At 40.5% G+C, this 21,994-nt stretch overlaps 1 protein-coding gene across 1 annotated transcript in view; it reads left to right on the forward strand.

The window, feature by feature from the left end:
- Window positions 1-21,994, forward strand: part of LOC102912016 (contactin-associated protein like 5-1) — a 922,425-nt gene that overhangs the window by 487,718 nt on the left and 412,713 nt on the right. Inside the window, exon 8 of the mRNA XM_076547187.1 lies at window positions 6,828-7,092. Coding sequence (XP_076403302.1) covers window positions 6,828-7,092 — 265 coding nt within the window. The remainder of the gene's footprint in view (window positions 1-6,827; window positions 7,093-21,994) is intronic.

Raw genomic sequence — 21,994 nt, forward strand, 5'->3', positions numbered from 1 at the left:
GCAAAGAATTACTGCATGTGTATACTGGTTCCCTCACAGCAGGGGAATGGATTTAGAAGAACAAAGATGGGGACAAAGATGAAAAGAATTAGGTAGAGATAAGAGAACAACAGAAGGGACAGAGAAGAACTAAGTATGAGAACAGAAAAGAAACTATAGAGAGAACTGACTTAGAAGAATAAAGTGAATGGACTAAAGAACTCAGTGTGCTTTGATTAATTTGATATCCCTCAGATTAGAATCTTCAGCTGGTTGTTCGACTCTTCCACAGACCCTGGGAGAAAATAATAAAGGCTGGACCTATTATTGTTTTTATTACCTCTGAACATGTCATGTGGAACCATAAATAATATTTAATCTGCACATCATTGATCCATGTAGGCTTTCTGAGTCTATGATACTGTAACAAGACACTTTCATGTACAGAGGTCCTGCTTGAGTACTGCTCTATTAAATTATAAAAAAGCTTCCATGTTTTCAGTAAATTCACATTTTTGTGTTGGGCCTCAGTTATAGCTGTCCATAGCATCAAGATTACAGATTGGACTTATCTGGAAAGATGATATGATTGGTGTTAGTTTTGGGGGGTTGAAAAGAGGGAGGATTGAAAGAAAGGTACAGATATGGGTTCTTCTTCAGGGCAAGAGAATTATTAACCCAGGTATAGTACATTGCAGGATTTGGAAGAGACTGTTCTCCCCAGATGAAACAGGTATCTTATAGGTGTCCTAGGGAGGAGGAGGTCCCATCCCATACTTAATGAGCAGCCATACCACTGTATGTGCCCACAGTAAGGTTGCCTCTGAATTCAAGATAGCATTTGAAATATGGAGGTACTGTTCTTTGTAGGTAAGGATCACATTTCAGAGAAAAAAAAAAGCACGTGATTTTCTTGCATAGTTCAGTTCCCTGTACCTATATCAGGCAGCTCAAAACCACCTGTAAAGACAGCACTTTTGACTGTGGGCACTGCACGCCAGTGTGCACGCCCAGCAGCATTGGAGGAATACACTCCTAGCTCCACGTCCTCTCCATCATGAACTGTCACTTGTGTCTTTGATTTTAGCCATTCTGACAATTGTTGTCTGCTTTTGTTCTTTGACTCTTTGACTTTTTTGGGGGGCGGGGCACTACCACCCAGCTCCCAAATAAATCACACAGAGGCTTATTCTTAATTATAAATGCCTTGCCTTAGCTTGGCTTATTTCTTGCCAGCTTTCTAACCTTTAGATTATCCCATCTGTCTTTTGCCTCTGGGCTTTTCCCTTTTCTTACTTCTGTAAATTTTACTCTTACTCCATGGCTTTCTGTGTAGCTGGGTGGCTGGCCACTGATATCCTCCTTCTTCTCTGGCCACTTCTTTCTTTTTCCCCATATTTCTTCTTCTATATATCCTCTCTGCTTGACAGCCCTGCATATCCTTCCTTCAGCCTTGCTATTAGCCATTCAATTTTTTATTAGACCATCAGGTATTTTAGACAAAGTAACACAGCTTCACAGAGTTAAATGCAGCATAAACAAAAAGTAACACACTTTAAAATAATGTAATTTTCTCCCAGGGTCTGTGGAAGAGTCGAACAACCAGCTGAAGATTCTAATCTGAGGGATATCAAATTAATCTAAGCACACTGAGTTCTTTAGTCCATTCACTTTATTCTTCTAAGTCAGTTCTCTCTATAGTTTCTTTTCTGTTCTCATACTTAGTTCTTCTCTGTCCCTTCTGTAATGTAATTGTAAGGTGGAATGTCAAAGTCATTTTGATTTGCATTTCCCTAATGGCTAAGGATGTTGAACATTTCTTTAAGTATTTCTCAGCCATTTGAGATTACTCTTTTGAGAATTCCCTGTTTAGATTTTACCCCGTTTTTTATTTTTTGGTAGTTCAGTTTCCTTGAGTTCATAGGCTTACTATTGTTTCTGTTGTTGAATTCTAGCTTTAATCTGTGGTCTGGAAGGATACAGGGGGTCATTTCAATTTTCTTTTATTTATTGGGACAAGGTTTGTATACACATATATGGTCAATTTTGGAGAATATTCCCCAAGGTGCTGAGGAAAACGTATATTCTTTTGTGTTTGGGTGAAATATTCTGTAGATGTCTGTAAGGTCCACTTTATTCACAATGTCTGTTAGCTCCATTATTTCTGTTTAGTTTTTGTCTGGATGTCCTGTCCATTGGTAAGAATGGGGTGATGGAGCCTCCCAATGTTAATGTGTGAGGTTTGTTGTGTGATTTAAGCTTTAGTAATGTTTCTTTTACAAATGTGGGTGACCTTGTGTTTGAGGCATAGATGTTCAGAATTAAGACATCATCCTGATGAATTTTCCTTTGATGAGTATGAAATATCCTTTTCCATCTCCTTTGATTAATTTTGGTTTGAAATCTATTTTGTTAAATATTAGAATAGCTGTACCACCTTGTTTCTTGGGTCCATTGGCTTGTGAAATATTTTTCTAACCCTTTACTCTGAGGTAATGTCTATCTTTGATGTTGAGGTGTATTTCTTGTATGCAACAACATGATGGATCCAGTTTTCATATCCATTCTCTTAACTTTTGTCTTTTATTTGGGGAAATTGAAAAGGTTGATATTGAGAGATATTAATGACCAATAATTGTGAGTTTCTTTTATTTTGTTGTTGCTGTTGCTGCTGCTGGTATGTGTGTGTGTTCCTTCTTTTGGTTTTGCTGGTGTGACATAATCTATTTTTGTTGTTGTTGTTGTTGTTCTCATGTATGTAGTTAACCTCCTTAGGTTGGAGTTTTTCTTCTAGTACCATTTGTAGGGATAGATTGTTGGATAAATATTATTTAATTTTGACTTTGTCATGAAATATCTTGAATTCTTCATCTATGGGGATTTAATTTTTTTCTTGGTATAGTAGTATCAGTTTCCATTTGTGGTCTCTTAGAATCTGAAAGTCATCTGTCTAGACCTTTCTGGCTTTCAGAGTTTCTGTTGAGGAGTTGGGTAAAATTTTATTAAGTTCTACCTTTATGTGTTACTTAACAGTTTTCCCTTGAAGCTTTTAATATCCTTTTTTTATTCTTTATGGTTAGTGTTTTGATTACTATGTGGCACATTAATTTTCTTTCCTGGTGTTCTTGAACTGTTTCCTTTGGTGTTCTTGAACTGTTATAGGCAAGATATGCTTTAGGTTAGGAAAATTTTCTTCTATAATTTTGTTAAATATAGTTTTTGGATTTTTGAGCTGGAATTTCTTTTTCTATTCCTATTATTCATAAGTTTTTGTCTTTATATAGTGCCCGAGATTTCCAGGATATTTTGTGTTAGGAATTTTTTAGATTTAACATTTTCTTTGACCAATTACTGTATTTCTTCTAATGTATCTTCAAGACATGAAATTTTTTATTTTCTCTTCCATCTCTTGCATTCTGTTAGTGATGCTTATATCTGTAGTTGCTGTTTGCTTACTTTGATTTTCCAACCTTGATTTTCCTTTTCTAGAATTCCCTCAGTATGGATTTTCTTTATTGCTTCTATTTCCATTTTCAGGTCTTGAACAGTTTCCTTCACCTGTTCTTTCTTTCTTTCTTTCTTTCTTTCTTTCTTTCTTTCTTTCTTTCTTTCTTTCTTTCTTTCTTTCTTTCTTTCTCTCTCTCTCTCTCTCTCTCTCTCTCTCTCTCTCTCTCTCTCTCTCTTTCTAGCTAGAGTTTTTCCTGCCTGGCCCACAGTCAAGATAAATCTCTGTCACCCACCAGTCCCACAGCCACTCAGACCCAACCAAGTAAACACAGAGACTTATATTGCTTACAAACTGTATGGCCGTGGCAGGCTTCTTGCTAATTGTTCTTATAGCTTAAATTAATTCATTTCCATAAAGCAATACCTTGCCATGTGGCTCGTGGCTTACTGGCATCTTCACATGCTGCTTGTCATGGCGGCGGCTGGCAGTGTCTCCCTCTGCCTTCCTGTTCTCTCAATTCTCCTCTCTGTTAGTCCCGCCTATACTTCCTGCCTAGCCACTGGCCAATCAGTGTTTTATTTATTGACCAATCAGAGCAACAGATTTGACATACAGACCATCCCATAGCATTTCTTTCTTTCTTTCTTTCTTTCTTTCTTTCTTTCTTTCTTTCTTTCTTTCTTTCTTTCTTTCTTTCTTTCTCTCTCTCTCTCTCTCTTTCTTTTTCAAGACAGAGTTTCTCTGTGTAACAGAGCCCTAGCTGTCTTCACACTCTCTTTGTAGACCAAGGAAGGTCCCACATTCACATAAATTCAACTGTCTCTGCCTCAGGAGTGTTGGGACTAAAGGCATGTACTACCATGCCTGGCTTTCCTGAGTTTCCTTAAAGGATTGTTTAATTTCCCTCTTAAGGACCTCTATAATCTTCATAAAGTTAGTTTTAAGGTCGTTGTCTTGGTTTTTCAGCTGCTTAGAAATATTCATATCTTACTGTCATAGGATACCTATGCTATGGTGGTACCATATTGTCCCAGCTGTTGTTGATTGTGTTCTTTAATTGGCATTTAGGCATCTGAGTTTGGGATGATTATAGGTCTGGGTGCTGATTTCTGAGTTTGTCTTTGTTGGATGGATGATTTATTCCTGGGTTTCTGTTTTCCATTTGGAATTCTGCTTGTTGTGGTCTAAATTTTTGGAAGCAAGCATGTACTATGGTCTAGCAGGGAGTCTCTGTCCAAGCTGAGGGCTAAACTTCTGGGGGATAGCTTGGCCTTTGATGCAGAAGGGGTTTCTGGCCAAGTTGAGAGGTGAGATGTGGTGATGAGGATGGAAGTGGGGATTGGGGACAGAGAAGGGAGAAGATCTGCTTGTGTAATCTATTTGGTTAAACTGACTACCCGCTTGTTTTGAGATTAGAGGTGCACACTGCACACCTGTATCCACCTCTTGTTCTGGAATTATAGGTACACACCGCACACCTGTATCCACCTGCTTGTTCTGGGATTGTAGGTGCACACTGCACACCTGTATCCACCTCTTGTTCTGGGATTGTAGGTGCACACTGCACACCTGTATCCACCTGTTTGTTCTGGAATTAAAAGTGCACACTGAACACCTGTATCCACCTGCTTGTTCTGGCATTGCAGGTGCATAATGCACAACTGTATTCACCTGCTTGTTCAGGGATTGAAAGTGCACTCTGGACATATGGATTTTCATTTGGATTCTGAGGACCTGAACTCAAGTTGGTATCCTTGCATAGCAAGTGCCTTACCCGCTGAATCAAAGGCCTGGGAATGTCTTTCCTGGAAAGTGCTACTGTGGGTTAGACTTCTGGCTTCCTGATCTGCACTGAGTATCTCCTGCTGATACTTGGACTCTGGGTGGAAATTGATTTCAGGCAACTGCTCCAGATAGCATGCTCCCCTGAGGAGCCCTCCCTGGTTTCCACAAATGCTATTGGCTTGGGTAGAAGGTTCAGAGAAATTGAGCCCTATCATGCAAAAGCTGCTGTTCAATGGCTTTGGAAGGATGCTTCTGCAGGGGATGTGATGTGTGGCACTTTGGGATGGCATTAGCAGAGGGGCACTTATTTCTGGGGAGATTAGTTTTCAGAGTCTAAAGGAGATGTGTAGTGCAAATGGAGGTATGACATGTTTGGATGTAGAGTTTGTTATCCAAACACAAAATGTCTTTCACAAAAGAACTCTTTCCACTGTTCAAACATTAGTCCAGCCTTTTATTCTCCACTCCTCTACAGAAACGGACAATATGTGGGGTGGAACACATAAATTCATTCTTCAGTTCATCATAACTTCCTAATTTGAAACATGTTTTGTTGGTTTGGATACACAAGGGTCCTTGCAAATAGTAATCTGCTTATTGTTTTCTCTATTTTGGTCAAAACTGGTTCTTTTTGTTGTTGTATCATGTAGCCCAGGCTGGCCCCAAACTCAATAAGTAGCCGAAGGTGAAGGTGAACTCCTGAGCCTTCTGCCTCTGACTCCTGAGAACAGAGATGACAGGTGGACAGCACCAGGCCTAGCTTGTGTGGGGCTCAGCTTTACTAGGGTGCTGTGTATGTCAGGCAAGCCCTCGGCAAAGCGCACTACATCCCCAACTAACACACTCTTAGAGTCCCATGTTCAGCCCCTCCTGCAGTTCCTACCCATGCAACGGCAAATATCCTTACTAAGTTAGAAATGTAGCCAACATCACTTTAGTGTTGGTCTCTGTCCCTGTCTTCTGTCCTCGGCATTTACTGCCTTTCTAGCTCCTTCCATATCTCTGCTGTTGCCCAGTTATTTCATTTTGCTAATTCTCCAAGGTTTTACAATCGATTCTCTGCAGACAATGACAGTCACAGCACACTCCTCCCTCTCCTTGCCCATCTCACTTTCATGAAAGCATCATTTGCTTAGAAAACCTTTTCATCACTCTCTTTTTTTTTTTTTCATGCCATTCTTCCTTGGGAGCCAGGATTAATTTCCCTTTTGTCACATTCCTCTTTGTAACAGTATTTTCCTATGTGTATTGCTTTCAATGCTATTCCAGAGTTTGTCACATGGTTGACTCACCATACAGCTTTTCTCGGGGTCTTAATGGAATTATTTTTATGTTTTTTGTTTCCCTAAAAGTGTTGATTCTTTCTCCTCCCTCTCCCTGGAATCTCAGACTGCCTTTACAGATAGATAGCACTGGAATCTTAGGACATGAACAGCAAGGAGTCTTGTGAGTCTGTCTGAGCAAAGATAACATATTTTTCCCTTTAAGATCATGAAGCTGAATGTGGAAAGATCCTGAAATTAAGGTCAGCGCTGTGTGGTTGTTTATACCGACTGTCAGATTGTGGAATAAAAAATGGCTTTTATATGTTTGCTTTTTTTTTATTGTTTTTCAGGGCAATGTTACTTTCTCCTGCTCAGAACCACAGATAGTCCCCATCACATTTGTCAACCCCAGAAGCAGTTATTTGCTGCTGCCCGGCACCCCCCAGATTGATGGACTGTCAGTGAGTTTCCAGTTTCGAACATGGAACAGGGATGGTCTGCTTCTGTCCACAGAGCTCTCTGAAGGCTCAGGGACCCTGATGCTCATGTTGGAGGGTGGGACGCTGAGGCTCCTGATTAAGAAAGAGGCAGGACATGGAACTGAAATCCTTACAGGTACAGTCATTGCAGACTTCCATTTAATCCCCCCACCCTCCTTTCCCTTCCTTATCTGTCTTACTTTCTTCCTCTTTTCCTCCTTCTCTCCTACCCTCTCTCTCCTTTCCTGCTTCACCTTCCACCTCTCCTCCTCACTTTTCTTTACTTTATAATGGTATTTCTTCAACCTAAGTCAACCAAGGTTGAGTTTCTCCCTAAAACACACCAGTTCATACTTAAGGATGACGGGTGGTCTATGGTGGCAAGTTGACTATAAATACAAAGGGGGTTTCTCTGCCTCTCATGCATTAATTAGAGAAACAGAAACAGTCTTAATTAACCACGTGTACTTCCACAAATCTCTCAGTTGTTTCTCTGTAGGATCATCATGGAAGTGGATGTGAGATTTCCTATCTAGGAGTATTTAGCATCCTCTATATCATCTGTGGAGTGGTCTGCTTAGTCCTGTGTAGAGTATTGAGTATTGTCTTTACCATAGTCACTCCAGGAAAAGGCTGTTTTTCAAACTTTACACATTAGCAAATGGCAGGTTACAAAAATGTCTCCAGAATCACATAATTCAAAATGATAGAGCTGAGAATTTGTTTAGAATTTATCTGGCTTCCATGTTATGTTTCTATAAGATCTTGGGGATTTTCTTTATAGTCCCTATGTTCTATTTAATATAAATTAGTGAGCTCTAACAATTGTATTTCCTAAATACTGTTAGACCCCAAAATCTAGGGTATCAAGTGGGCACCCCAAGAACCCAGACTCCAGTCCAGTTGATGCAGCAGCAAGAGGTGTTTATTAATGCCGCTGTACAGTTGGGGAGACTCAGCTCCAGAGAGCAAGAGTCACATCTTATTGTAGACACATGGGTGCTTTTAAAGGAAAAACCCACAAAAGCCATAAGATTACAATTCCCATACAATTTCGCTTCACAAGATCATAGTCTGTTCACAGAGTGGGTACAGTCACGTCCGCATGTACATTCTTCCTGAAACCTCAAGGGGGGTATCAGGGCAGGAGTGGAGTTTATACAATGGTCACAGTGGTCCTTCCTGGAACACTTGCAACTATCCCAGTCACAGTTGAGCACATCTCTTAACAGAAATCTTTTTACATTGTTACATTGCTACAGGGGTGATTGAACAATGGCTAAGTCAGGTGGCCCTTGGAACTAGTTTTCTTTTTAGTTCCTTATTTCCTGGGGTTTGGGGGTGTAAGCCTGAAGGTTTAGGGTCTTTCAAATACATTTTAAATTTATTAAGTATATCTTGTTATGTGTGGCCTTCTTTCTTAAACATGGAAGAATATAACCTTTTCCCACATTCTCCATTGACTTATGGGTATCTCCTGGTCATCAAGTAGCATCAACTAACATGTTTTTCTAAGATGGCAAGTACTGAATGAGTTTGGACCATATGACAAGGTTGGGGCTGAGGCATCTGGGATCAGTCAACAGACCCTGTGAGCAATCTGCACATAAATAAACCAAGTCAAATCTTCCATTGTAGTGCTGTAGACCATCATCCACCACAAATTTCACTATAATGTATTATTCTCTGTTTAGATGGCAGTCTTTTCCCATTGGTCTGTGAATTTCATTACTCTGATAGACTAGATAAAATCAAGTTAAATATTAAAGATTATAATAGTCAGTCTGGTCAGCTAATGGGAAAGTCTCGAGTGTGTATGTATGGTGAGGCAGTGTAAACAGGAGGTCATTGGAGGTCATTTCATGTCCTTCTCTATCACTTTCCACCTTATTATTTTGAGACAGGGTCTCTCCCTTCAACTTCCAGACAGAAGAGTTTATTTCAGCTTGTAGTTTGAGGGCACAGTCCTGGTGGCAGGAGCTTGAGGCACCTGACTGGGCACATTGAATCTGCAGTCCAGAAACAGAGAGCGATAAATGCCTAGCTCACTTTTTTCTTTTTAGTCAGTCCAGGACTCCAGCCAGTGGAATGGTACCACCCACACTGATGGTCAGTCTTCCTACCTCAATTAACACAGTGTAGAAACTCTCTCACAGACATGCCCTGAGTTGATTCTAGAGCCTGTCAAATTGTCAGTCAATAATAATAATGTCAACTCCCCAAATAAAAATAAAGTCTTTTTGTAACCTAATCTTGGACATGGTAGCCTATCATTTCTGCCATGTTCCACTCATCATATGCCAAGAAATAAGTCCAGTTCATGCTTAAGTGGATTAATTCTACTTTCAAGGCTTCAAAGATGTCTCAGTCAGAAGAATGTTTGCATTTGAAGCAGAGGGACCTGCCATTTACCCCAAAACTCCATAAAAAGCTGGCCATGATGGCATACACTTGTAATCCCATCCTGGGATGATTGGGAACAGGTAGATCCCTGGCTCTTCCTAGCCAGCTAATTTAGCTTAATCAGTAAGCACCAGGCCAGTGAGAGACCTTGTCTCAAAGGAGGTAAATTGTGTTCGTTAAGGTGACACCTAAGACTGTCTTCTGATTTTCATGTGTGTGGTCATATATGCATGTGAACCCTTCCCTCACAAACACACACATGCACAACCATAAAAATGACTCTCTTAGACTATGGCAGCCATTAATGAGAAAAGTGTACCTGAAACACTTAGCATAGCATTGAGAAGCTGATTAATAAATACCCATTCCCTCCATACTGAGTGAAGGGCCTTATCTCATAGGATTGTAAAAGCTGTGGGTGAATCTGCATTCAGAGGAGCTTTCTAATATTTATTAGATTCCTTCTAATAGAGACGAGTTATTCACTTTTAATGATAATATGTTCACAGTTATAAAATTTAACCATGATCCTCCTTATTTGGAGAATAAAAAAGGGAGATGGCACTGAGCTGTCTCTCACTAATTGGTAAGATGTTTGAGCACAGAGATTTGTAGGCCTTGGTTCACAAATGCAGTCTCACTATGGTACAGGCCCTGGCGGTGGGTCTTCTAAAGAACCCAGGAATGAGCCGGGCAGTGGTGGTGCACGCCTTTAATCCCAGCACTTGGGAGGCAGAGGCAGGTGGGTGGATCTCTGTGAGTTCGAGGCCAGCCTGGGCTACCAAGTGAGTTCCAGGAAAGGCACAAAGCTACACAGAGAAAACCTGTCTTGAAAAACCAAAAAAAAAAAAAAAAAAGAACCCAGGAATGCTTCTACTATTAAGCACATATTAGTCCATTTACACACACTTTGGGCTAAGAGAAGCTGGTAAGAGTTTCTGTGTTACCCAGCTATAAAGGAGAAAAAGGAGTTGTATCATTTCATACATGTGTCCCAAGTGCTGGACCAAATGGAAGGAAGTTAAATGTGTAACTTAACAGGTGAAGCTTGTGTTAGAGGCTAGCCTATAATTCTTTCCCCAAGAGCATTTTCCTACACTTTACAAAATTTGAATCTCTTAATGTGTCTTTCAAATGGGCTAAGAATTTATTTGTTCTCACATTTTTCTACTTGGAAAGGTTGAGAGGACTAAAAGAGCCAAAGTGAGCATTATAGATTTTTCTTGCCTTAAAGTTCTAAACAAACTTACTTTGAAAACAAATGTTTATTTTGAGAGCTTATTGGCTTCATGAGAGAGTAAAATATTATACACATAAATGACTATTACATCAGTAACCTTTGTGTGTGTGTGTGTATACATATTTGTGTGTATGTATATGTGCATGTCTGTATGTTCAGGGGTTACATGTGCCTTTACACATATACAGAAGTTAGAGTGGGATACAGGGCATTTACTTTGTCACTCTGCTTTATTCCTTTAAGACAGAATCTCTCACGAAACCTGGAATTAAGCTGCCAGCTACCAAGGCCCAGGATCCTCCTGTCTCCACCTTTCATAGAGTTGGGATTACAGAGGCTTTTGATGTACAGGAAGTTTCACATTAGGTCCTCATGATGCTCAGACTTCTTATCTAATGAGCCTTCATTTCAGAAAGCTTTAAGAACCAGTAAGTCTCCCCTTGACACATGATGTGCCTTGAAAAGCAGAATGTGACACTATTTATTAATAGCTCAGGGTATCCAGAGCTACCTGTGACTAGGTCAGGGTTTCTTGTATCTCTGTCTCAGAGGGAAATTGATTCTTGTGGGAAGGACAGCACATAGCTATCTACTACCTTTCTACTTACATTTTTTTCCTACAAGGGCACTGCAGTTCCAAGATATTTGGGGTCTTTTGCCCTGAAAGTGAGAGAAAGGCTTGTCAAGTAAATACAATCTCCTCATAGGAAGAATCTGAAATATATTGTGTAGGGAGATGGAATTTGGGAAAGAGTATACTGCCTGCCTTGTATTTTTTTCCTTTGTCTCTTTTCTTGAAAGAGCCATATGTGTGAGTATTAAGAGAGATTCAGGACCCCATTTCTCTGTCAAGGAGTTGATGTTAGATCCAGTGAGTATTGTGCAGGCCCTGGTGATCACAATAGACCTTATCACTGAGATCCATAATGAACAAATCTCATCAAACTTCATGTTAGGGTAATTATAGTACTTGCACATCTTGAAGAAATATTTATGAATTAGATAGTGAGCTCAAGGAACCAAAGTGGCATTCACCAAGACCTTTCATTTAGATTGCAATATGTCATTTTTGATGATTTCCCTGAAAATACTGGATTTTAAATGTGTTTTGGCGTTCTACATTCAAGTCTTCATGTGTCAGTAGCAGGTACTTTCCCCACAAATCAATATGCCATCTTAGATACTTTTTATTTCCAATGATTCTACAGTGGAATTATCATCTATGAGGAGAAACCCTCTTCCAGAGACTTTGAACCCCTACCACAGAGCTCTTACCATGTCAGGACTTTGTACCTCTGTCCACATTCTGAGACCCAGAAACAACATAGGCACAGAGAACACACTCATAGCATCACAGTCTAGCAGGAGCCTGGCTGAGTCCACTCAGGACTGGAAAGTCTATTTAGGCAAAGCTCCTATGAGAAAAAGGCACTTGGGCTCCTTACTTGTTGTGTTCCTGACTCACTGTCTTCTACTTACTGCTCCCCACACACTGCCATGCACTGTGGAGACACAAGGCCATGTGAACCTGAAGTCTCAGCACATGTTCTCCTAGGAACATATAGCATTGCCTTTGCTTTCTCTTCTTTCTTTCTTCCTCTTTCCTTCTCTTCTCTAGCCTCCACTTCTCTCCCCTTTCTTTCTCTCTTCTATCTTCTCCCTCTCTCCCCTTTCTCCCCTTTCCTCCTATTCCTTATTTCTTCCCTCCTCTGCCCTCTTTTCTCTCTCCCTTCCCTTCCCTTCCCTTCCCTTCCCTTCCCTTCCCTTCCCTTCCATTCTTCCCTTCCCTTCTTCCCTTCCATTCTTCTCCCCCTCCCCTTCCCTTCCCTCCCCTCCCTCCTTCTCTCTCTCCCTCCCCCTCTCTCTTTTCTTTCTTTCTTTCTTTCTTTCTTTCTTTCTTTCTTTCTTTCTTTCTCTCTCTCTCTCTCTCTTTCTTTCTTTCTTTCTTTCTTTCTTTCTTTCTTTCTTTCTTTCTTTCTTTCTTTCTGTTTTCCAAATGGGACCTTGCTATATAGCCCAGCTATTCTTCAATTCTAAATCTTCTTGCCTAATTCTGAGTACTAGAGTTACATGGATGAATTGCCATGCTAAGTTTACAATCTATCATTTTAATCTTTTGTGAGTGTGATTCTGTGATTCTGTTCCTTGTGTGTTCATGTGTGGACTGCAGGAATGTGTGTACCACAGTGTATGTGTGGAAATCAGGGGACTATGTTGTGTTTCAGTCCTCACTTTCACCTTGTTTGAGACAGGATCTTGTTATGCTCTATTGCGTATACAAGGCTAGCTGGCCCATGAGCTTCCAGAAATTTTCTCCTCCCCCAAATTTGTTATTGGAGTACTGGGAATCCTGATAGTGCTGCCTCATCTGGATTTATGAGACCACTGGGCACCTGAAATCAGGACCTCATCCATGCATGGCACCTATTTGGCCCTATGTTCAGACCCATACCATATTTTAAGGCTATTTTAAAAGCTCTCAAAGAGATGCTTATAATAGAAGCTGGTATTGTCCGAGTATATCTGAGTACTAAAAGAACAGGATGTTTCATAAAAGTAAGAGAAAGCCCTGGGTTCATTTTATAAACAAGACTTGGGGGAACAGCTTTGAATGTCATATAAAACATTAAATAATAGAAAAGGAAAAATAGCAAGGCTGTGATTCCCTTCAAAGACATGAGCACTTCATGGGATTTTTACTTTTCTTATGAGAAAACTCAAGGTGCCAACAATAGGACACAAAGGAAGTACAAAAATCTCAGCCCTCAAAATAATGTTTTATAGTACTGCTTTTTCTCTCCCCACTGAAGACAGAGTCACAGCCAAGAGCAAGAGCTCAAGCCTTTTGGCCAGGGCACTGTTGAACAAGGCTTTGTTTGCCTTCAGAGCCAAGGAAGTCCAGTCCTGTAAACATCTTTGTCCTTTGTCACCAAAGGGAAAGAATATTTTAGAACCATGACCACTTTGGCTAACCCTGTATACAGGCCCTCAAAGAGACAACTTAAGTCAACCCCATCCCTTAATATTTTTAAGATGGTCAGCAAATCAAGAGTTGTTGGTAGAAGATGGGCCAAGATGACCTGATGATGAGTAGCCAGTGCCAAATCCCTTAAAATAATATGAAAACCCTCACCTCTAAGCACAGTTGTCTCATCTTCAAAACCCCTGATTATAGCTCAGTCTTATTTTCTGCCTACAGGATATGGTATCAGCTCCTTCAGCTCTTCTGCATTAAGCACAGTTAGAATATGCTCCAGGTTCTAAAAGTCCTCTGCCAAAATAGGCATGGTCACACAGTCAAGCACACTCAATAGTCTAGTGTGATTTAAAGTAGGTTCTTCAAATTTTGAATTTTAACTATCAGCTCTGGAGAGCTGCGTTGAAGGTCTGGCCCCACTGAGAATGTTACTGAGAGATACCAGAACCTCTAAGAGCTAAGATTCCATGTCTCTCAAATTCAACATTTTACTGTAACAAATAGAATAAGAAAATGAGACTTTGCAAATTTCGTAACATGGTTTTGCAACAGAGGTGTTGTATGTACCCGAGAAGACACATCTATACCTTTTGGTCATCTACTGACAATTAGGAGACAAGTATTTAAATATGATTCTGTTAATCTTTTGTTAGTTAGCATTATGGTATTATTAGAAAATGCCTGAGATAGTTTAAATGATGGAAAATCTATTTGGCTCATGACATCCAATATTTTAATCCACAGTCACCACACAATAAATGAATGAGGTTGAATTTTAAAAGGGAAAAGAGCTAGTAGGGATTTAATAAACATTTGTATTAGAGCAATTGTATGCCGTAGAGTATGTCAAACCTAAGGAGATGTACTCAGTGGAAACATCAATGAATTACAAGCCACTGAAGCTAAGAGATGAGAGTTGGCTGTGGTACAGGATGGAAGTGTTCTCCCTGGTTAATACTAGTGGCCAGATGGTTTGAGTCTACAGCCTTGCAATTAACAGTGGCTCCCCTAATACTGCCCCCTTTTATGTAAGCCATTGTATCTCGCCTCCATCTGCATATCAAGTAAGCATGATGAGTCTAGGAACCTCATCCTCAGCTTCAATTAAATTATTATTAATGGCTGAGTGTTTTAGCTAAAATCATGTTGATAAGAAAATTCCATTAATGAGGGCAAATAAACACAGAGCCAAGTGCCATGACTGTCACAGCAAGCTCTCTGAACAAGCACAAAGTTCAAGATTCAGTAGACAGAACTGTGAAGAGACATTCCACATTGAGAAATTGAGAAAAGTGGTTATTGGGCTTTGGAGATGTATAGTTTTAAATCTATTGCTGTGAGAAAACACTCTAGCCAAAAGCAATGTAGGAGCGGAAAGGGTTCATTTTAGCTTATAAATCATATAGTCTGTCTTTGAGGGAAATCAACTCAAGAACTCAAACAGGAACCTGAAGGAGTAATTATGGAAGGATCCCACTTACCAGCTCACTGTCTGGATCATGCTAAAGACATATGTCCAGGGAACGGAACCTCCTACAATAGACTGGATGTGTCAATCAACAAACAAGACACTCCCACAAACATTCATATAAGCCAACCTGTTCACAGCAATCCTTCAACCGAGACCTGTTTTCAGATGATTCTGGACTGTGTCAAGTTGACAGTTAAAGCTACTTAGGTACAAGTCATCAAGCTCAAGCTGGAAATACCAGCCTAGTGGTCTCTGGCATTTCTGTAGCTATCTCAGGCTTGAGAATTGGAAATAACAAAGTTGAGTTTTTTAGTTCACTTCTGTTTCTCCATGTTTACTCCAGCATGGATCTTAGGGAAGTGGATTATTATCATTATTACTAAAGTAGAATAATCTAGTGGCCACACATGTCATCACTTCCCTTCCAGTTTCTGAATTTCTACTTTGGTAATTCCTTTGTATAATTCAGTTTGCTTCTCTTTAATTTAAGCTCTAGAAGCCTGTATTCTGCACAGGTGTCTATATGGAGGCTGGATGGAAGCTGCATTCCCCAGCAGATCCTCTGTATCATTTGATGGTGAGGTATAGAGGCAAAGGCTACAGGGAAGACACAGAAAGACACATGATGAGAGAAGGAAGGAAATCTTTCTATTTCTTCTCTATAATGAATAGAATCTGACCAGGCAAATAATGAGGAGAAGGGTTCTCCAGTCAGAAAAGAGACTTGGGATGAAAACAGCCATTTAAGAGTCCCTGAGAACTCAGGACACCTGGAGAGCAAATTTCTGAACAGGACCAGTACAGAGGAAGCAGGACTGGTTAGGGATGAAGGGTATCTTGGGGGATGGGAATGGTCTCAGGCTTGAACATAACTTTAGCATGCAGTAATTAAAACTGTACAATTCAGGTCTGTACTAGAAGACCAGCAGTGTCACATTCAACCTCAGTTTTTGTGTCAGATACTGATGATGACAACACCAGATGGTTACCCTCTCATACACTGACCAAAGGCTTCCACATCCATCGTGCCTTGAATTATGAGCCAGGCTTGCACAATTAAGAAAGCTTGAGCCTGTCATTTATGGACAATGCAGTGAGAGAACCTGCTGCTGACATTTGGCAGTGGAGTTTCAGCTGCTTGGATGTCCCATCAATCAAGGAGCATTTGGAGAGGGCAGGCCGTGGCCGTGGCAGTGCCCAGGGAGACGCAGGAACATGACCCACACTCTGACCCCTTTTCATTGCACTGGGGACAGAAGGCTTACACAGACAAATTGTTAATTAAGAACAGAAGGCCGTAAATAACATGACCCAAATGAATGGATCAGACAGTGGATGTTACAAACATTTATAAGGAATTGCTGAGGACCAGTGTATTTAAGAGAAACCTGTTGTCTGGTTTCTTTGTGTGTATGATTTTCTTTAATTGTTCATTAGCCTGTGATGAGGGCTCCATTACTACATTTTCATACGTGCATGTAGGTATTTTTAGCATGTCTTCCCCATTGTCCTAATTTGTTCCTCCCACTCCCACTGGACCAGTTCCTCTTCCAAATGCTCCTCTATACACTCATGTCTTCTTTTTATGTGGACCAATAACTTTAAGGAGGATTGCTTACAGAAACTTGTATGACAGGTAATTCACAGGAGCATGAGAAACTTACCAGTGACTATACTGCTGAAAATATAGTCTCCTCCCCTCCGCTGCATTGATAACTGCCTAGAAGGCCCTCCTTGCTCAATGATGGAGTGTTGATGGTCTCAGTCTTGCACAGGTCTTGTGCAGGTTGATACAGTTGTTATACTATTGAACTTTCAGCAGCTGTGATTACTTGTACATATTTGATTTATTAAAGTTAGTCACATTGATAAGAAAATCCTGTTAATGAGGACCAATAAACACAGAGCCAAGCACCATTACTCCACAACAAGCTGTCTGATTGAGCACAGAGTTCAAGATTCAGTACACATAACTGGGAAGAGACACTCCACATTATGAGAAGTTGTAAGACAAGTAAGAGGTTTCATTCTCTGCCTCCACAATGCACCTTAGGGGCATGTGCATTGATGTCATAACAAGCTTCCTCCTTGGCTAGGTATGATGGCAGATGTCTGTAATCTCAGCACTAAGAGGCAGACATAGGAAAATCATGAGTTTGAAGCTGACCTGGGCAGCAGTACCACTTTGTCTAAAAACCAAGGGCAGGGATACAGCTTAATGGTACCAGATTGAACTTTCTTGGTAGTTACAAGGTCCCAGCTTTGATCCACAGCCCCACACAAAATAAAAATATATAAATAAATAGAACCTCTGTTTTTTATATACCTGGGTGGCCTATACCAGAAGGAGGCAGAAAGTAGGACAGAGAGTGACAGTCAGGGAACCCAGCAGTGGAGATAAGAATAAAAGCATCAGAAGGATGGGAGGAAGGGCTTAGCAGGTACAGAGCATATATTACAAGCTTGAAGTCCTGACTTTGATCCCTAATACCAAGGTGTAGATATCAGGTGAACCATCACATCTGTTTCATAGTACCAAGGAGGCAGAGGGGCAGAGGGGCAGAGGGGCAGAGGGGCAGAGGGGCAGAGGGGCAGAGGGGCAGAGGGGCAGAGGCAAGGATCCCCCCAAAAAACTGACAATCTTTCTTGTAGCATCAACCAGGGAGCTATACATAGGTTCAGTAAGAGAACCTGTTTCAAAGATTAAGGTGAAAAGTGGATGAGAAAGTATATGATACTGACCCTGACTTCTTGCTTCCACATAAACATGTACATTTGTATGCACACCCTCACACATGTGCACAGATACAGAAAAACACATGCATACAAAAATGTGGAGGAAAAGAATGCCACATTAACTAATGTGGTAATCCAGTCTACTATATACAAGGAAGAGCTATTCGCATTTGATGATGGATAGACAATGGTGTCCAAGAAAAGGGTGGTTCAGGCAGTAGAGTATAATAGTCCCAGTAGTTATAATACGTTCTTTTACCACTCAATTGGCATTTCAAGATTGTCTTATTCATTTATTTCTCTCTATATCCCCTTCTTGGTTCTCACAAAAATTGAAAATATCTTTGAACTGTTATGCAAGAGTAGATGATATAACATTCTGGAAAGACAGCTGAATTAGGTTTTCTGAGGACTAGGAAACCTAAACTTCCAAGTCATGCCAGTCTATTGTATATATTTTACAGAGGAAGAAACAGGTTTAGAAAGATTTAAAAATATGTCTAAGTTCCTGGAAATGATAAATGTCAGGGTTTTAAGTAGAAGGAAATGGGTAGGGAAAAAACCTGCTGCAGGTTCATCAGGGTTGACAATGGAGGGCTCACTATCTATCCAGCCTGGGCTTGTGTTCCTTCTGCCTCTGTGTGTGACTGATAACCTTTTCTAGCCACAGCTGGTCCTGATATGCTAAGGCATTCCTACCCTAAGCACAAATGACTGCTTTTCCTTCTTCACAGCATCATGATGACTGGAGAAATGCTCCATCCAGTAAAGCATATGGAGCACCCTTAAAAAGTAGGTATAGCTAGGTGGTGGTGGCACATGCCTTTCTTCCCTGCACCGAGGAGACAAAGGCAGGCAGATCTCTGAGTTTAAGGCCAGCATGGTCTACAAAGCAAGGTCCAGGACAGCTTGATGGCCAGCCAGCCCAGCTGGCTTAGAGAGTCTAAGGCCATTGAGATACCTTATGCCAAGACCCAAGGTAGAAGGGCTGGAGATATGGAGGCTCAGCAGTTAAAAAGCTACTAACTACTTCTGCAGAGACCCAGTTTCAAGTCTCAGAGCCCTCATGGTGGCTCACAGCCACCTGCAACTCCAGTTCCAGAGGATCTGATGGCCTCTTCTGTGGGTACCAGGCATGCATGTAGGCAAAATGTTCATACATATAAAATAAAAGATAATTAAAAAATCAAGGTGTATAATGGCTGAGGAAGACATTTGGGATTGACCTCTGTCCTCCACATGCATGCACATACATGTGCCTATTTCTCCCACACATACACACAGAACACACACATGTCCAAACTATGAAATCAGTATCTTAAGTTCAAGTGGTTGAGCAGAAGTATAAACCAGTAAGCCTACTTAATAAATTTTGCTGTGGTTCGCCAAAGGGAGTCATGTGGAATTATCATGTAACCCAGAAATGTCACCTCCAATGTACACATAAGAGAATAGAGAACAAAGAATCATGATAATGTCTATTCTCAAATATGCATAGCATAATTATTTCACACTAATTCATACTGAAAGTAACACAAATATGAAGGATTAATGAGCGAGCAAGCACACTATGGAATATCCACATAATGGAATAAAATGAAGCCACAAATATGTATGCTTTCTAAATGGGTTAGCCTTACATTCTTTTTTTTTTTTTTTGATTTTTCAAGACGGGGTTTCCCTGTATAGTTTTGGTGCCTGTTCTGGATCTCGCTCTGTATCCCAGGCTGTCCTCAAACTCACAGAGATTCCCCTGGCTCTGCCTCCTGAATGCTGGGATTAAAGGCATGCGTCACCGCCACCCAGCAGCCTTACAATCTTTAAGTATTGAAGTGGAATATGTTATATGTTACACTTGTGACAGGTCAAAAAAGAGCAAATTCCTAGAAGCAGGTGTAAGATCAAGGACCAGGCCTAGAAGTGGGGGCAGGAGGAAACTAGGTAATAGGTAGGTAAACTTATAAAATACATACATATAAAATAAAATGTGTGTGCAGAATGGGAAAATACTTTAAAATTGATTGTTTTAGTGTTTTCAGAAATCTGAACATGCGAAATTCTGTTGAGCTGTGAACTTGAAGCAGATAAGTCACACAATGTATGAATTATATTTCAATAAAGCAGTTACAAAATGAAAACAAAGCTGACTAGGCACAGTGGCATTTGCCTGTGACTGGCACTTTAGAGGTGAGACAGGATGATTATGTATAAGACCCATCCTCAAAAAAAAAAAAGCACAAATAGACAAACAGTGCACAGGCAACCTCAGCAGCAGTGGTGGACGATGGTAGAGGGAGTGCTGTGTCCAAGACCCCGACTCACGCCCAACTGCTGGCTCTGAGTCTCACAGCATCACAGCACTGGGTAGAGCCTCTGGATTCGGTGTCAGTGTCTCTGACAGGAGAACAGGAAATGACTGTTGTGAACATTACAAAGTCTCCACGTGTAATGCTGTCTCCCAGGACTGACAGCGCATGCTCTTAGCTGTTTTTATAATCCTTGTCTCAAAAGTTCACTTGCAAGGTTAGAAACACTCTCTCTCTCTCTCTCTCTCTCTCTCTCTCACACACACACACACACATGCTCTCTCGCCTTCCCTCCCTCCCTCTCCTCTCTCCTCTTGCCTCTCTCACTCTTCTTCATGTAGAAAACTCAAGCTTTGATTTGGTTCCTGGGAAAATAGAGAGAGTCTCATGCTCTCTGTCTGTCTGTCCGCTCATGTTCTCTGTCTGTCTCTATGTCTGAAGCCCACTTATATATTAATTAATGCTGAACTGAATTTTTAGAGCATGAAAGAAACAGAGAAGATGAATGAAAGTCCAGAAATTATCTTTTGTTTCAATTGAATGTTTTTTATTTCCTTCATTGTCTGTCATTTTAAAAGACATTCTGTTTTATATTTAGAAACTAAAAGTTCCAATTCTTTATAGGAGAAAACGCAAAATAATCTGTAATTTTACCATTCCATATGTGTTGGTTTTGATATTTTTTTTTTTTTTTTTTTTTTTGTTTTTCGAGACAGGGTTTCTCTGTGTAGCTTTGCGCCTTTCCTGGAACTCACTTGGTAGCCCAGGCTGGCCTCGAACTCACAGAGATCCACCTGGCTCTGCCTCCCGAGTGCTGGGATTAAAGGCGTGCGCCACCACCGCCCGGCTGGTTTTGATATTTTTGAATATTTATTTTATTTGTGTGTGTGTGTGTGTGTGTGTGTGTGTGTGTGTGTGTGTGTGTGTGTTAGAGTACTGTTGGGGCATGTGAGTATGCATACCCACATGGGCCAGAAGAGGGCATCAGATCCCTTAGAGGTAGAATTTCAGGCACTTATAAGCCTCCTAAAGTGGGTGCTGGGAACTGCACTCCAGTGCTCTGTGAGAGTAGTAAGTGCTCTTACCTGCTGAGCCAACTCTCCAGGCATCACCTCAGTACATCTTGAGAAACCCTTGGCATTTCACTCTCTGGGACACTAGCAGCAATTCTTGGTACATTTTGCCCCCAAAAGCATAACTCCTAACATGAATCTACCATGTTCAATTCAACTAATTTATTGTTATTGAAAATATTAATCATTTTGAACTTTTACAATAGAAAACAATGGCCTTATGAAGTATCAACATCTTACATCTTGGCTGCAGGCCTCATTATTTTAGGATTCATTCTTTAAACAGCATCCATGGAAAATGAAATACTACATTTGTAAATTGTTTAATATTGTGGATGTATCACCTTTCAGAAATAATGCACAAATTTGTGTTTCAAATCAAGACATAATATTGTGTTTCCCTCTAGATCAGGGCTTCTAAAACTTCCTAATGCTTTGACTCTTTAATATAGTTCCTAATGTTAGGGTTAACCCACAACCATAAAATTATTTTCATTGCTACCTCATAACTGTAATTTATTACTCTTATCAATCATAATGTAAATATCTGATAAACAGGATACTTGATACATGACCCTTGTAAAGGGTTGTTTGACCTCCAAAGGGGTTGAGACCCACAGGTTAAGAACCACTACTCTAGGCCTTTGAACACTCAGTAGGGGCAGAAGCAAGTAGCCCATTCCCATCAATTATCAGTCATGAGGGTCATGACTAACCCACCTCTAAAAAAAAAGATATACAAAAGAAATTTGTTTAGTGAACTGGATCAAGTTTTAAGCAAATAGAGGCACACAGGGCCAATGAAAACTGTCTTTATGTTTAGATTTCATGA

Source organism: Peromyscus maniculatus, chromosome 11 (genome assembly GCF_049852395.1).
Source record: "Peromyscus maniculatus bairdii isolate BWxNUB_F1_BW_parent chromosome 11, HU_Pman_BW_mat_3.1, whole genome shotgun sequence".
Classification (NCBI taxonomy): Eukaryota; Metazoa; Chordata; class Mammalia; order Rodentia; family Cricetidae; genus Peromyscus; species Peromyscus maniculatus.